The 14,557-nt window shown below is 43.0% G+C and overlaps 1 protein-coding gene across 7 annotated transcripts; it reads right to left on the bottom strand.

Annotated features, from left to right (window-relative positions):
- Window positions 1-23: 23 nt before the first annotated feature.
- LOC108597360 lies at window positions 24-13,808 on the bottom strand. 7 transcript variants are annotated; one of them, XM_017983877.1, is made up of 10 exons: window positions 13,727-13,808; window positions 9,405-10,480; window positions 9,140-9,281; window positions 5,360-5,508; window positions 5,138-5,307; window positions 4,878-5,072; window positions 4,692-4,718; window positions 2,124-2,183; window positions 1,856-2,053; window positions 24-1,802 (listed from the first exon to the last, which is right to left on the bottom strand). In XM_017983877.1, exons 2-10 carry the CDS (start codon window positions 9,448-9,450, stop codon window positions 1,191-1,193), a joined length of 1,599 nt encoding a protein of 532 aa, XP_017839366.1. In that variant the 5' UTR covers window positions 9,451-10,480; window positions 13,727-13,808; the 3' UTR covers window positions 24-1,190. The 7 variants fall into 7 exon arrangements, with proteins under 7 accessions (XP_017839366.1, XP_017839367.1, XP_017839368.1 ...); XM_017983878.1 differs by lacking the exon at window positions 4,692-4,718; XM_017983879.1 differs by lacking the exon at window positions 4,692-4,718 and having other exon boundaries at window positions 5,360-5,502.
- Window positions 13,809-14,557: the final 749 nt, after the last annotated feature.

Raw genomic sequence — 14,557 nt, 5'->3', positions numbered from 1 at the left:
ATTTAATTAGTTTCATTTATTTGATTCCAAAAAATACATACATTCACATATTGTTTACTCGTTTTTGAATTGAACTTAGACAATTAAGTTAAGGTTAGTAAAGCTTACATTTTGACTCACTGTAGAATATAATAGTTTGTTTTTTTTTTGTTGTAGCTTTGGACCATAAATTGACAATTCCTTAACAGCTCGTGCACCGAAGTTTGCATAGATTTAAATTATGATATTATAAGTAGTACGTGCGGATTTATTTACAAATGATTTGTTTGTCAGTTTGTGGATTATATAGATACTTGCGGGAGAACATTAATTATTGCTTAGAGAATTTGAGTAACATAACTAGCTACCAGAAATCGAGAGCAAATGGGTTTTCCTAATGTGTGTGCTGTTCATCAGTTCTATAACAATAGACAGTATGCATATTTCAAAGGTACCTTTTACACACATTCACACATACATATATATTGTATATATAAATACGATTTTAAAAATGACATTTATACAATTACATTTAAAAACACTTAGAGCTTAGAACACTGCCTAGACTTGGACTATATATAACTATGTTATAATATCAGTATAGGAATTAAATGGTTTTTACTTGCTTTAAGACTAGGTTACAGTTTCAAACGTTACACTTTTTGGTCGTGGGTTACTGATATGTTAGCTTAGTGAAGTAACATGTGGACTCTATAGTTGTGCCTAGTTAATAGGAAATACCTAATTCTAAATAGTGTTGTCAACGACGAAAAATGTATACACTGCATATATAAATATGTGAACCATCCAATATATAATCTCTAAGAATTACAACAGTTAGATTCGTAAGTTTCAACGTCTAGGTTAAACCAAAAATTCATTTCATTATGTTAAAGCCTGATAGTTTGTTGTTAAAGCTGATTTATCAGTTGTTCTTGTTCTTGTTATACATAAAGCTATATGTATATAGGTGCATATACTTCAGTCGTTCATTGTTGCATTGTAGCTTGCCTGTCTATATGTCTATACCCTAAACCTACTTCTGTTCCTACGATTTATTAGTAGCCTCACCGAAACACTTATTTGAGCAGCTGCCTTATGTCTATATATAGTGTATGGTCTGGGGAGTATTAGAAATAGAGAGAGAGAGAGAGAGAGGGAGAGGGAGAGAGTAGTGAGCGCGCTTAGATAAATGTTTCGGCTGCCATATGTTACAAGCATTCGGCCAGCGGCGGCTTCTCAATGGGCGGAGACGGTCCGGATACTGAGACCATTGGCACGGCGCTTATCTTGGGCTTGACTATTTTCAAGCCCAGCGACAGATTCTTTGGACTGCTGTGCGGCGACGAGGAGGCCGTTGAGGAGCGCTGATGCACAAGGACGCGCGGCTTGGCTTCGATTGCAATGCTCGGCGTGGAGGCCAAGGAAACGGAGGCGGTGGCCGTTGCGCTAGTCAGCAAGGGCACATGCACCAGCTCCTCTATGGTCTCGCCCGAGTCCTGCGAGTCATGCACTATGGCGACGGCATCGTTGTGCACCAGTGCCGATGTTGACTGCAATGAATCGTCGTCCTGCATGTAAGGCGGTGGCGCTTCCAGCGAGATGCTGCCGACAATGGCATTCGAGCAACGAGCCACCAAGCTGGTGACGGCTGTGGGCGATGGCTTCGAGTCGTGCAGCACGGGCAGCGTCAGCAGCTCGCCGGCCGTGTTGCCGCATTCCTTCAGCTCAATGTCCTGTGAGGAGTTTTGGTATTGCTGTTGCTGCTGCTGCTGCTGCTGCTGGACGGAGTCATCATCGGTGCGCCAGGGACGCAGACTCTTCTGTAAAGCAATATATATGCGATTAAAGTCCATTGATTATTTAAATGTCTTACCCGGCGCCCATTGTCTGTGATGTTCTCCGCACTCTTGGCCTTGCGGCAGAGGACGCTCTGGGAGCCATGCCGGCGCAGAAACTCAATGGAGTCAAAGCCACGCCCCTCCGATGACACAAATATGGCCGAGTTGATGCGACTGCGCGTGCAGCGCTCCGAGATGGAAGTGGAGCGCTCTTCGGCCAGCATATGGATGTGCTGAAAATGGAATCAAAGTTAATATCAAACTCGAGCCAGGCTGAGCTGCACTTTGGGATCTCACGCTTACGCGATTATTGCAGTGGGTGGGTGGGTGAGCAAAGGTGCCGCCACATTCACTGCTGTCAAACTGTTTGTAGGCACAACAAGATGGAGAAACAGTAATAAACAGTAAGAGAAAGACACGAATAGAGCGAAAGAGAGAGAGAGAGAAAAAGACTCGTTGGAGTATATCAGACACTTAACAATATACAAGACATAAGACCAACTGTTTGTTTGTATGTAGCTTAACCTAACCCACTTGGCTAGATGCTAAGCAGGAAGTTGACAACAAAAGCAAGCGACCAACAAAATCCTGCACTAAGCGCATTTAAAAAGCAAGCTGGACTACAAAGCGTTTATTGATGTTCTTGTTGAGTTGTTGGTTGGTGTTGTTGTTGTTGGTGTGTTAAGCTGTGCTGTTGCTCTAGCTTTGGTAACTGTACAAGGTGTCGTACTTGGGTGTGGGGGCAAACACTCAATAAAATCAATCAAATCGAAAAACTTTATGAATTCAATTAAAATATAAACGAAGCTTTCAATTAATATATAAAAATAAGTTCGTTAGGCTGGAAGCTTTTTCATGTTTTTATTGAGAGTTTAGCCACTGTGGTGGTGGTGGTGGTGGTGGTGGATACGGGTGATTGTGGGTGGTGTGGACTTGGGGTGCTGCTTATAACTGGTGCTGCAAATGAATGCTCTGCTAATTGCGAATTGGCGCACGCTTTAGAGTGCCCAAGAGTAACAGAAAAAGAATAAAAACGAACGAACGAACGAACGAACAACATGGTGCAACATGGCTGGGTGGCAGGTGCTGTGATCGATCTGCCAAAAGAATCGATTTGCCAATCGGTAAGCAGCATCGATGGAGCAAGAACTTACGCTGGCCGGTTCACTGTAGTTGCTATGATTGAGCATTGACGAGTCTGTGTGTATTGTATCGCTCGCGACCATGCTGCGATACTGCTGGAGTCGCAATGTGGACGAGCCGTGGCTTTCGCGCGATCCATCGCGACTGCGATCGACTGCGCACGAGTACTGGCGTCGGTACTGACGACGTCGGCGTCCGGCATTGGCCGCATAGTTGACGCCCACACCCACTCCGGCAGCTGAGCCATCTGCGCCTGCAGCAGCAGCGTAATCGGTGTAGGCCACCAGCGCTCGAGGCGGCAGCGGCTGTGGACGGAAGTAGCTGGGGTCGTAGCTGAACTGACGGCGCCGCCACTGATCGTACTGACGGTAATGGCTGAAGAGACGCCGACGACGCAGTATCAGTTGCTTCTTGGCCTCGAGCACCTCGTTCTCCTCGACAAAGGTGCGCTCCTGCGAGTTCTTCAATATGCTGCGCTGTTGGGCAAAGCGTCGCTGCTTCACATTGCCCACAGAGAGCGGCAGCAGACGCTGCTGTGGTGGCTGCTGCTGCTGCTGCAGCAGCTGCTGATCCTCTGTGGCCTGCTCTCTGATCTCCACTTCGTCTGCCTCAGCCTCCGCCTCCGCATCCGCATCAGGATCTGCGAGTCCACTCTTAACGCTCTCGCTGCTATTCAAACGCTGCAGCATATTTGCGCCTACAATGGAATGATTGTCAACGCTCGGTCCTCGTATGTACGTATTGGTGGCCGTTGTGGGCGTGGTGGGTTCACGTGGATGCACTGGCTGCTAGCTCTCCACATCGGCCTTGTGCAGCAGCGCGAACTGACAGCCGCAGTCGCGCTCCAGCTCCCGGCGCGGATACTGAAAGCAACGATCGAACAGTCCGCAGCCCTCGCAGCGGGGCAAGCACTGCAGCCAATACCCAAATGATCAAGCGATTATAGGAGAAAATATAAAGAGAGAAGAGAAAGAGAGAGAGAGAACAGGAGCAGGAGCAGCAGGCAGGCAGGCAGGCAACCAATTGCAAGCGCGAGTTGTATTTGTTGTTGTTGTTGTTGTTTGGTTGGTTGGTTGGTTGGTTGGTTGGGAGTAGGAAACGTATTTTGTTTGTCAGTGATCATTCGTAGTTAGCTCAAGACCTCAACAAAGCTCAAAACTAAAATTTGCCAGCTAAGTATTTACGGTTATAAGTACATATTTTAAAAAGGTACTAAGTACGATTAAGTTGGAATGCTTGCATGAAGAGTTTTGTTTTAAAAAAAATGACATTCCATTCAATTTCTGGGGTCTCAACAGATCAACCGCCTGGGTGCAATTCTAAATGGTGACTCGTATTTAAAAGGTAGAAAAGCTCTTAACTAGTAGCTAAAATAGTTAATTTATAATCTGCGCATACTACATCAAGTAGTAAAAGTTGTATTTGTGTTTTAAAATGCTCTTCGGTAAAATAAATAAATAACGCATTGCAAAATGTTAAGAAAAAAGGAAAAATATGAAGCACATCCTAGAATGAAATTAAAAAAAAGTATAAAAATAATATTTACATTGAAACCAACTAAACTAGAAACCGAAATGAAATATTACTGCCTAGGAGTTGTTTTGTTTTTTTTTCAGTGTGCACTAAGTAGAATTCGAATGAAATTTTTTAAGAGTGCTCTTTAGGAAAAGTAATGCGGAAAGCTAATTATTTGCAATAACTAGTTGAGAAATGAAATAATTTATATACCTTGACAAAGAAATCGGGGTGTAGGTTCTAAAAATGAGGCAACAACAGAAAAACAATAAAAAGTAAATAACAGTATGTAACAAACAGAGTTTAGTTACGCGCTTATTAGATATATATATCGCTTAGCAGACCCGTTAATAGCCCGCCCTCAATAGCTAAAGCTGAACGCTTTCGGGAAGAGCATACCTGATGGGAGTGCTGGCCATTGCAGCCGCTGGCGCTGCACACGCCCGTGCCCGGGACCTTCAGCTGCTCGTGCTTGTAGTCTGGCTGATAGGGCAGCAGCATGCGGATCTTGCCCCAGCGATTGAAGAAGAGCGCAATGGCACCAGCCCAAACCATTAGCACAATCAACACGATGCCAATTTCGACGCCTCGTATCTGAATCGAAAACAAATCTCTGAAGAGATTAGTAGCGTTCGATTAACTGGCGTTCGACAACTCACCGTTGGCAACTCTCTGCGCGTGCTATGGGTGAACGTGTTTGTGGCTGTCGATGTGACGTCATCGCCGTAGAGACTGCCATTGCCGGAAACGGAAACGGAACCGGAACCATTGCGTCCATTGCCAAACGCGCCCGGTGGAAAGTCTTGCTGCGAAGTGTTCTTGGGCAGATCTGGGGGAAATCAAAGCGAGTTAGTTGCCCAACAATTTGCGAGCGAGCTTACCAAGCGTGCGAAACTTGATCTGACCACCACTGCGATACTTTTTGCCCATCCATATGGCGGTGACAGACAGGGAATACTGCGTGCTGGGCAGCAGACGATCCAGGACAATGGCCTCGCTGTTGCCAGCGACATCCTGTACAACCCTGTAACTTAAATTAATTCAATTACCACTCTCGAACGTCAGCTAAGTGTCACAATATGTGTGCGTATTTATATATATGTGTCTTTCTCTGTGTGTGTGTGTAGCTAATTGCAGCAGTGGAATGGGAGTGGAGCTTTGGTGAAATATGTGTCTCGGCCGTAATTACAGCTTGGCCCAATATTTCACTTTGTCACTTTGTTCGCCAGCCAAACATGTCCTAGATTTTCCAATTCAGCTCCTATTTCAGCGCGCCTATATCCATAAAGCTCTATTTACCCACACACATATAGTTATCTATGTGTATGTGCGTGGCCTGCTCTGTTGGCCTGTGTGCAACGGCTCCTGTTACAGTTACAGGTACAACGGCAACAGCTTGACAAATGATTCATTATTCATACAGAAGCAACAACAACAACACTTATGTGGGTCCCCAGTGGAGCCTCCAAGCCTAACAGGCGGAACATACGCGGCACGCAGCCACAACAAAAACGAAAGCAAGGCAACCGACTTATAGCTGGATATATGTAGATATGCCAGTCCCCCCAAATGCATTCTAATTAGCCAAATATCTACACAGAAAGCAAAAGCCGCCCAAATTAAATCCAAAACCATGTCAGAATGAATTGCCGCCTATTGTCAAATTCAATCTCAAGTGTGAAGTTTGAAGTAAATTAAATATTCGAATACATATTTTAAGCAAGTTTTAAAGTAATTCTTTTCGTCTTAAGTACGAATTTGAATATGTTCATATATAAAAAAGTATTTGAATACTTGATGTGTTATTTTCTTTTTTCTGTGTAGAAAGTCTTTTGAACCTTGCCGCCTTGTATTTAATTTATGTTTGCCAGACTGTTTTGCCAAGTCATTTGCAATTGTAAACTGAATTTGAATGTGTTTCAATCTAATGCAATACACTGAATATATTATGAGGCCCGCTGGCTGTGAGCTGAAATCTCAGAACAGACAGCAAATTCAGCAAATTCTAAATACCCAGAAGCTCACTCGCCACAATTTTCACACACACACAAGCCAATGGCCCCTCGAGTGTTAAATGCAGATGTTGCTTGATTTTTCATAAGCACATACTATATACATCGGCATTAGCTGAACCCAAACAATGTGCCAAATTTGACTTTTTACCACATTTCCTCCGAGTTTTATTTGTCGAAAGTTTCCAGCCCAATGGCTTTCCGTTTCCGTTGAATTAACAATTAGGCTACAAAGTGCGCTGTTTCAATTGGCCACCACCCTTATATAACAAACAAAAAAATGTATATTTGAGTGTGTGTCCATTACTCAAACTCTAAATCGAAAATGCTATATGCATGTGTGTGTGTGTGTGTGTGGGCCAGTTAATAACTTATGACTGCTACATTGTGTGGCTTTGACTTTTGACTTTTTTCTGGGTATTCGTCAAAAATTTCATTTTATCCAGCATTAACTTAAAAGGGATAAACTAACCAACGAACACATTCAGGCGTGAAACACTCACAGACAGGCAGGCTTAAGTCAAACTTTTCCACATGTGCCAATTAATGAAAAACTTTGCTAACTTGTTTGCACAAAGTTAAAATAGAATAGAGCCTTTGTTAATATATTTAGAAGCTCTGAAAAGTTGATTTGTTAGGCGCAGCCAACTTGTGAGCATTAAAATTGCACTCAAATTGCGCATACGTCATGTTGCACAGCCAACTGCGGATTCTGGCCACACTGCCACACAAAAATAATGGTACAGCGTAGCTCACTTAACTGGGCCTTGACTTGTGCCCTTTAGCGATTCAATTATGTGCTGTCATTTTGGTAAAAGTAATAAGACCTCAGACGTAATATGTAAATTAGTTACAACGCAGCCAAATTTCCAAGAGATGGCCAAATAGAGATAGCTACGGAAAGAGAGAGAGAGAGAGATTGTGTGGAGGATATGCTGTTGTTACAATTATGAATTTGTGACCTGCATTTCCAAAACTTAGAGTAAGCCACTCTAGCTACATATGTATGTGTATTGATTAAAATTCGTTCACTCTTTCTCTCTCTTTCGCTGCTCGATTGGCAGCTGAATGGACAGTAATTGTTATTAATTATTATTATTATTGATGGTGCTTGACAAATTGTACGAGCATACGACTGTTTTGTAAAATCCATGGAGCGATAAGTGGAAATATATGCTGGCAACAATTTATTCGTCCTGTCGCATGACAAAGGCGTGTGCACACACATATACAGACATGTGTGTGTGTGTCCCAGTGCGGCTTGGCTTGCCCCACATACTATATGGTAGACCCAAGTCAGTCAGCCAGTCATCGTCAATGTGTCTATGTGTACTAATCATATATTATTCAGCAACACAATTTTACTCGAAAAACGTTAGCAAAGATACTCACACACACACACACACACACACACACACTCTCTCTTTCGCTCGCTCTGTCTGTCTCTGTACCGCTCTAATGAGTGAGCAGTTAGAAGTACTAGAAGTTCCAAACAAAAATCGATACTAAAGAAACACAAAAATTAAAAAAACAAACTGACTTATAAATAATGACCCGCAACTAAAACTGAAACTGAAACTCAAAATGAAACTGAACAAAGGGGCGCCAGCCATAAGAAACTTTTGATATAGGCGTCAACTTTATTAAACAATAACAATAGCAACAACAATAAAAATACAAAAAAGACAAACACGCGCCTGCAGTCAAACCCACACACACACACACACACACACGCAGCTATTAAATTGAAAATACCTTGACCAACAGCAAGAAAAACAACAACAACAATGAGAATAGTAGCAGCATGCCACGCTTGCAACGCCAAAAAGCCAGAGAGCACTTAACTTATTACAACGGCATTTTCTATGTCCAGCAATGTCCTGGCGCTCCTCACCTGAAGCTGAAGCACCAAAGTCAAAACTCGCTGCGGAAGTGCTTAGTTTGTAGCAATTTCCTCTATGCCCCCCCCAACCAACCAATGCCTCCACTATTGTTCTCGCTCTCTGTCTCTCTCTCTGCTACTTTTTGTAAAAGTTGCACTCAAGATATGCAACGCCATTTAGATACCATTCCATTCTTCTAGCTCTCATTCAGCTTTATTCTTGCACTGGCGTGCATAACGAAGCAGAAAGTGCCGCGTGGAGTGAAGGGATTGGAGCAGCAGCAGCAACACACACAAGTGCTCAAACTGAAATATGACGATTACAAGCCTGTTTTGTACTTCCTACTCATGCTCACGCTCTGGCTCTGACTCCTGACACGCTCACTTTAAGCCCCAACATTGCGTCATACACATTGCCAAGATATTTGCACTTTGAGCTTGATTAAAGCTCAGCATCATTGCTTTGCTTTCGCTGCTATCAGCCATTCATACTACGAGTAGTTGGAATTTCTTGCAGTGTATATATGGCTATAAAAACTTCAAGTACACGCGGCTTTTGTTTTTCTTTTGCTTATTTTGCTGCGGTCATTTTGGCTTTAACTTTTGTAGTTTGTATTCGCTTCCTCCCAACCATGTCCTGCAGTTATTTAGCTCATGGTCAGCACACACACACACACACGTACGACTGTTGGTTGCATAAATTGTTGCTGCTGCTTTTTTTCTAGCTTCGGCTCTGATCTGTGTCTCATGCTGTGGGTGGTACCTACCTGTCGTCTGTGGGCTTGTATGTGACTATGTATTTATCAATTGGATGCGCCTTCAGATCGATCTGCGTCTGCCACGACACACGCACAGCGGTGGGCGTCAGAAATGTGACAGTTATGTTCTCCGGCGTAGCTGGTATAGTGCCTGTTAATGAACAAACGATATATATGATATACAACAGATGTGGTCAGTCAGAGGGTGCTGCAGTTCGAGCCAACTTCGAATTGAAACACCCTGTCCATCTTATATACCGATAGTTCTACTCACCAGCCAGGCAGGTATTGACAAACAGCACGACAATGAATACAAACATTGCGCTTCAATTGTTCTCCAATAGTTCTTGTTGCCGTTGATGATTATATTGTTGTTGTTGTTGTTATTATTATTATTGTGTTATCTGGAGGGCAAAGGAAGCGGATTTACTAAGGCTTCTTCCGCTTCGCTAGTTCGTTGTCATTAGTTGTTCCGCCGTTCGGTCGTTTGTTGCTTGCGTTGTTCTGTTGCTTTCGTTTATTAAGAATAGAGCTAACTAAAACATAAAAATCAGTCTTGCTTATGTCGTTTGCTTGCTTCCTTTTGCCGCTCTGGTCTGGTCTGGTCTGGTCCAATAGTTTCAACATTCGTTAGGAGCTTATGATATATTCTTGTTCGACTTTTATTTTTTATTCCAACAGCGCAATTTGCTGCTCAATGTGCTCCAATGTGTGTGCGTTGTCTTCAATCATCATCATCATTGACAGCTGCGCGATAGTTTGCTTTAAAGTTGTTAACTTATAATTAGTAGCTTGTATTTAAATATGCCTGCCTATTGTTTCGAAGCAGGGGGAGCCTAGAACACGCAGAATGCTACACATTGCGTTTACGCTTGCCTTTGTTTCAGTTTCATGCTTTTCATACTGCTGCTACTACAACAGTTGTTTGTATTGTACATAAAATCAATAAAAGGCAAACTTTCCCTCTGTCTGACTGACTGTCTGTCTGTCTGTGTGTCTGTTCGTCAGCTTTGTTGACATTCGTCGTTGATTTGTTGCTGCCTTAGCTGGCTTATTTGATTCTTTGCAGTTCTCAGTTTTCCAAAATATCGCGTTAATTGTTGCTGCCTCGCGCCTCGAAATGTAAATGGAAATAAAATTGAAAGCACAATGAGCGACTGCCACCTATCGTCGCCGCGTCTACGTCTTAGCTGCTGTAGCTGTTGTTGGCATTAGGCGTTGTTTAATTTTATGCATTGCGCATTTTGTTAACAGTTGCTGGCCCACGCCAATTTCCAAATCATTTATTGTTGCTATCCGCTTGTTGCGCTGTTCCTGCTTATTTCCGTCGCTGCTGCTGCTGCTGCTTGGCTGCAATAAATCAAAGTTGTGGCGATTATTTAAGCAGCCAGTGTGGCATTAATTGACAAATCGTTATATACATATGTGCAGACTCAAGGCAATTGTAATTAGATAAAGAAGCGCGCAGCACAGTGTTGCCTACTTTCAGGCATAGCAAACATTACGCATACGCCACATGTGGCAACACCCACACACACAGAATTTAATATTTGATCAAGAGATTAACACGCCGAAGCGTATTATTTTACAGTTAGATGAAGCGTGCATGCTGCTGAATATATTTGAGAGCTTATTTAAAGTCCTGGGACTGAAGCTGTCAGCATTGTAATTATTTAAAGGTACATATATTCAATTATGCTCAAGGCTCTTCAGCAGCCGTTTACTCACCTCGTGCATATTACATGAGAGGCATAATTACCAATACATTCAGTCTGACAAATCAATAAAAACATATGGCTCGCTTTCAACTAAAAAAGTAAATAAATTTCTGTTTGCTTATGCTTAATATAAACATTAAGCCAACAGCTGCGAGAGGTAAGCTGACTAATATAGTATATACATATATAGCAATATATAGCAATAACAAATGGGATTTTCATCTGTCTTGAATGCCGCGTGCAACACTCAATTGAGTTATTTAAGCCGCTTAACTGCTTGAGCACAAACTTTCTTTGATCGAATGCCCAGCATTGGGGGATTACTGATTGGGGCACGTGCCATGTGGATGGAACAAGTTAATTGACGCCTGTATAATTGAGTTTACTTTTTTAAATTATGAACACATGTGAGCTTCATATTTGACATTTCAGTGCGACTCGCGCTTTGGCGCGTGCTGTCTATTATATACATTATATACATACGTATGTATGCAAATGCAAACGAATTGCGGCATACGCAGTGGCATGCCTGATAAGATTTGAATGTGTTATGGCCAAGAACTTTGTCATTTAAATGTTAATAAGTATGCAAGTGATAAAAGCGCTGGTGACAGTTTAATTCAGCTACAGTGACGCACTTGTCGAGCAATTCAATTGCCGGCACATGCAGTGAGCATACATAGTGGTGGAGGCGGAGGAGCAGATGGAGAGGGGCAGGGCAGCGAGCAGCGACAGGGGGTAGTAGCCAAGTAGGTGAAAGCAGTTATCGTAAAATTAAAATGGCGGCTAGTACGCGCCGTCGCCGCCGCTGACGCTGACGCTGACGTCGTCAACGTTGCTATTTCTCCTGTTAATTATGGCGACAATACATGCACAACTACATGCGCACGCTTCACTCACACACACACACACACAGATACACCCTTTGGCTTGCATGTCTATTACCAAGGCTCGATAAGTTCGTGAGCTTGTGCCTTTTTTATTGCATACGTTGGGGCGCTCACTAGGCCTGGCCTGCCCTGGCCTGCCCTGGCCTGGCCTGGCTTATTAAGGGCTGTTGGCATTTTGTAGACTCTGTTTGTTGTTGTGGCTGTGAGAGGTTGCTCTGCGGCTTTGTTTGTTGTTGTGTTTGTGTGCCAGTGTTTGCGGTAGTCAGCCAACAGACAATAAATCAATCAGCTGTGTTAATATATTGTAACATACAATTGCTGGCTGCAGACAATGTTCGCTCTGTGCGTCGCTGTCTGCAATAAAAGTATAACGGGCTTGCCGCCTGAGTAAGCTATGTGGCCTTTGGCTGCAACAACAAGAGAATGCAATAGCAGCAGATGCCTCTACTCTTTAGCCAAGTGCGACTTGAGTTTGTTTTTGAAGTGTATTTGTTTTGAGCAAATCATTTCTCGCTGTGCATGCTTGTAACTTTGTTGAGGGCACAAAATGCTCTTATTTGCTTGGCCCACGCTCGTAAAAAACAAAAGCACTTGCTTTAATCCAACGCCCAAAAATTCGCGCTCTTCAAGCTGCTAGGCAAACATATAAAAGCATATGTGTGTGTGTGTGTGTGTGTGTGTGTGTGTATGCACTTTAAGCTTGGCTGCTGCTGCTCCTGCCCAGTTGACTGCTGAGCTAACCCAGCCCAATTCCCCACAGGCAATTACACACACACAGCCTTGTTGTTGTTGTTGTTGTTGTTGTTTGCGCGCAACACAGCTGTGCTTGGAATTTTTAAAAGTATGTCGTCGAATGCTTTTATATGTGTGTGTGAATATATTGTCATAGGTTCTTGACATATAGTGTGCACGAATATTCTGTAAAGGCGCATCGGCTGCTTACTCTGACTCTTTCTCTTGGACTCTGTGCGTTTACTTGCCCCAGCGCCGCGTCCAAAAATAACATAAATCGTATAAATAAATTGCCACATTTGAGAATGCTCCACACACACACACACACACATGCACAAATACGCACATAGCTTTTCTTATATGCAGAGTGTAGAGTATATATGTTGCACATATGTGTGTTGCAAGCAGCACGCAACGGCAACGGTGACGGCGACGACAAGAGCTAAAATTTTATTTTAATTTCAATTTTGCAATTTTCCATTTCAAGTCTTGTGAAAATGTTAAATGCTATATATGCATGCTTGTCGATTTGTAAACAGTGCTTTGTTTATAAATAACGGAATACGTGTGTTTTTCTTTTTTGGCGCGACGTGCTACGTGCTACGCTTCAAAGAGAAAAACAAAAATAATACCACATATTTACTGCAGCAGCAGCAGCAAAGACTTTTAAATTAACTGTAAACTCATCAGTATAATGTAATTATATGTGCAGATACATATGTACGATTTTTAATTGCACTAGCTGCTGCACTGCCTGCGTTGTATCTTTTGAAAGCGAAAGCTGCACAGTCTTGTTGCTGTTTTCTATAATTTAACATTTTCCCAATTTGAATGTCCTAGCTTGCTGCTCAACAACAGCCTTGGACGAGGCTCGAGCTGTGCGGGCTGTGGCCTGCGGGCTTAATTGAGAAGCGCATACACATTAAGAGTCAAATAAACGAGCAGTTAAACAAAAGTTCATACACACACACACACACAGAAAGAGTAAGAGAGACACATACAGTTATAACGTTTAAGCTTACAAGTGGGAAAATGTACTTTTGGTCCTTTGTTGAATATTTATTTTTATAATCGGCCACCGGCTCAAGCACAATCGAAACGCGCTATTCAATTCGGCTGGTCGACTGGTCACTGCCGCCGCCGCCACTGATAACATGAGACTAAGCACGGAGAGGAGAATGCGCTTTAGTTATTGGTCGGTTCTATTAACACACACAGACACACACACACACACACACACATACACTTTCACTCACTCTCTCTTTCTGTCGCTCTGTACTTTGTACTGCCTGCCGCACTTTCACATGCTCTGTGTATTTCAAATTGCGTTGCGCTGCGACCGACGCGTAAACTACAACTAAAAGCGTTTCAGGTGTAATTCTATGCGTCTAACGGGGCTCTACGCAAGTGCAAGCTTTCGCTCCAGCCAACGGATGCCAGGGATGCCGAATGTAACTTTCAGTGCAGTTTCCAAAATAAAAACTTCATGCAACTGCCAAACCTAAACTCATCTTTAGTTAATTGAGTTCTTACAAATGCGCAGTTTATTTTCAGAAACTTGGTTAATTCATAATATAAGTAACTTATTAAAATTTCGCGCAGTGTTGCTATAAAGCTTTCGTTCGCTCGCTCTCTCTCTCTCTGTCTGTCTGTCGCTGGCGTAGAAGAGTAAATGCAAAGAAGCTTTCTGGCTGCTTGCAATTCCTTGTGTTAGGTCGTGGTCTCGAGTCTAGCAAAGGGGAACGAGAGATGAACAACAAGCGCTTTATTAGCCAGTGAAGTGCTTCGCCTGATTGCCTGCGGAAATATTTGGGGTCTCTCCTTTTAATGATGCGAATGTTCGTTAGAACCGCGTGCCAGTTGCCTGAACAGCGCTAGCACACTTGACAGCATTCAATTAATTATTCATCAAATTTTGCCCGCGAGCATTTTGATTAAAATTGAATGCGATAGCAATAGCGAAAGCGAAAGCGAGCCTAAGCTCAAAGCTTAACGCAGCAACAAATTGTTGTCAGGGGGCGTCCTGTAAGCTTGCCTACAGTAGGCACCACCAGCAGCCGAATGCCATGGAATTGTTGTCAGCGGCT

The sequence above is a fragment of the Drosophila busckii genome, chromosome 2R, assembly GCF_011750605.1.
Source record: "Drosophila busckii strain San Diego stock center, stock number 13000-0081.31 chromosome 2R, ASM1175060v1, whole genome shotgun sequence".
Classification (NCBI taxonomy): domain Eukaryota; kingdom Metazoa; phylum Arthropoda; class Insecta; order Diptera; family Drosophilidae; genus Drosophila; species Drosophila busckii.
The sequence above is the reverse complement of the archived record's forward strand: the minus strand, read 5'-3'. Positions and strand labels throughout refer to the sequence as shown.

Excerpts from the sequence above, each read along its gene's own strand:
- LOC108597360 (XM_017983877.1), bottom strand. The coding sequence starts at position 9,450 with ATGTTTGTATTCATTGTCGTGCTGTTTGTCAATACCTGCCTGGCTG. Across the intron at positions 9,282-9,404 it reads TGTCAATACCTGCCTGGCTG|GCACTATACCAGCTACGCCG; the intron begins GTGAGTAGAACT and ends GTTCATTAACAG. Across the intron at positions 5,308-5,359 it reads GATCAAGTTTCGCACGCTTG|ATCTGCCCAAGAACACTTCG; the intron begins GTAAGCTCGCTC and ends GATTTCCCCCAG.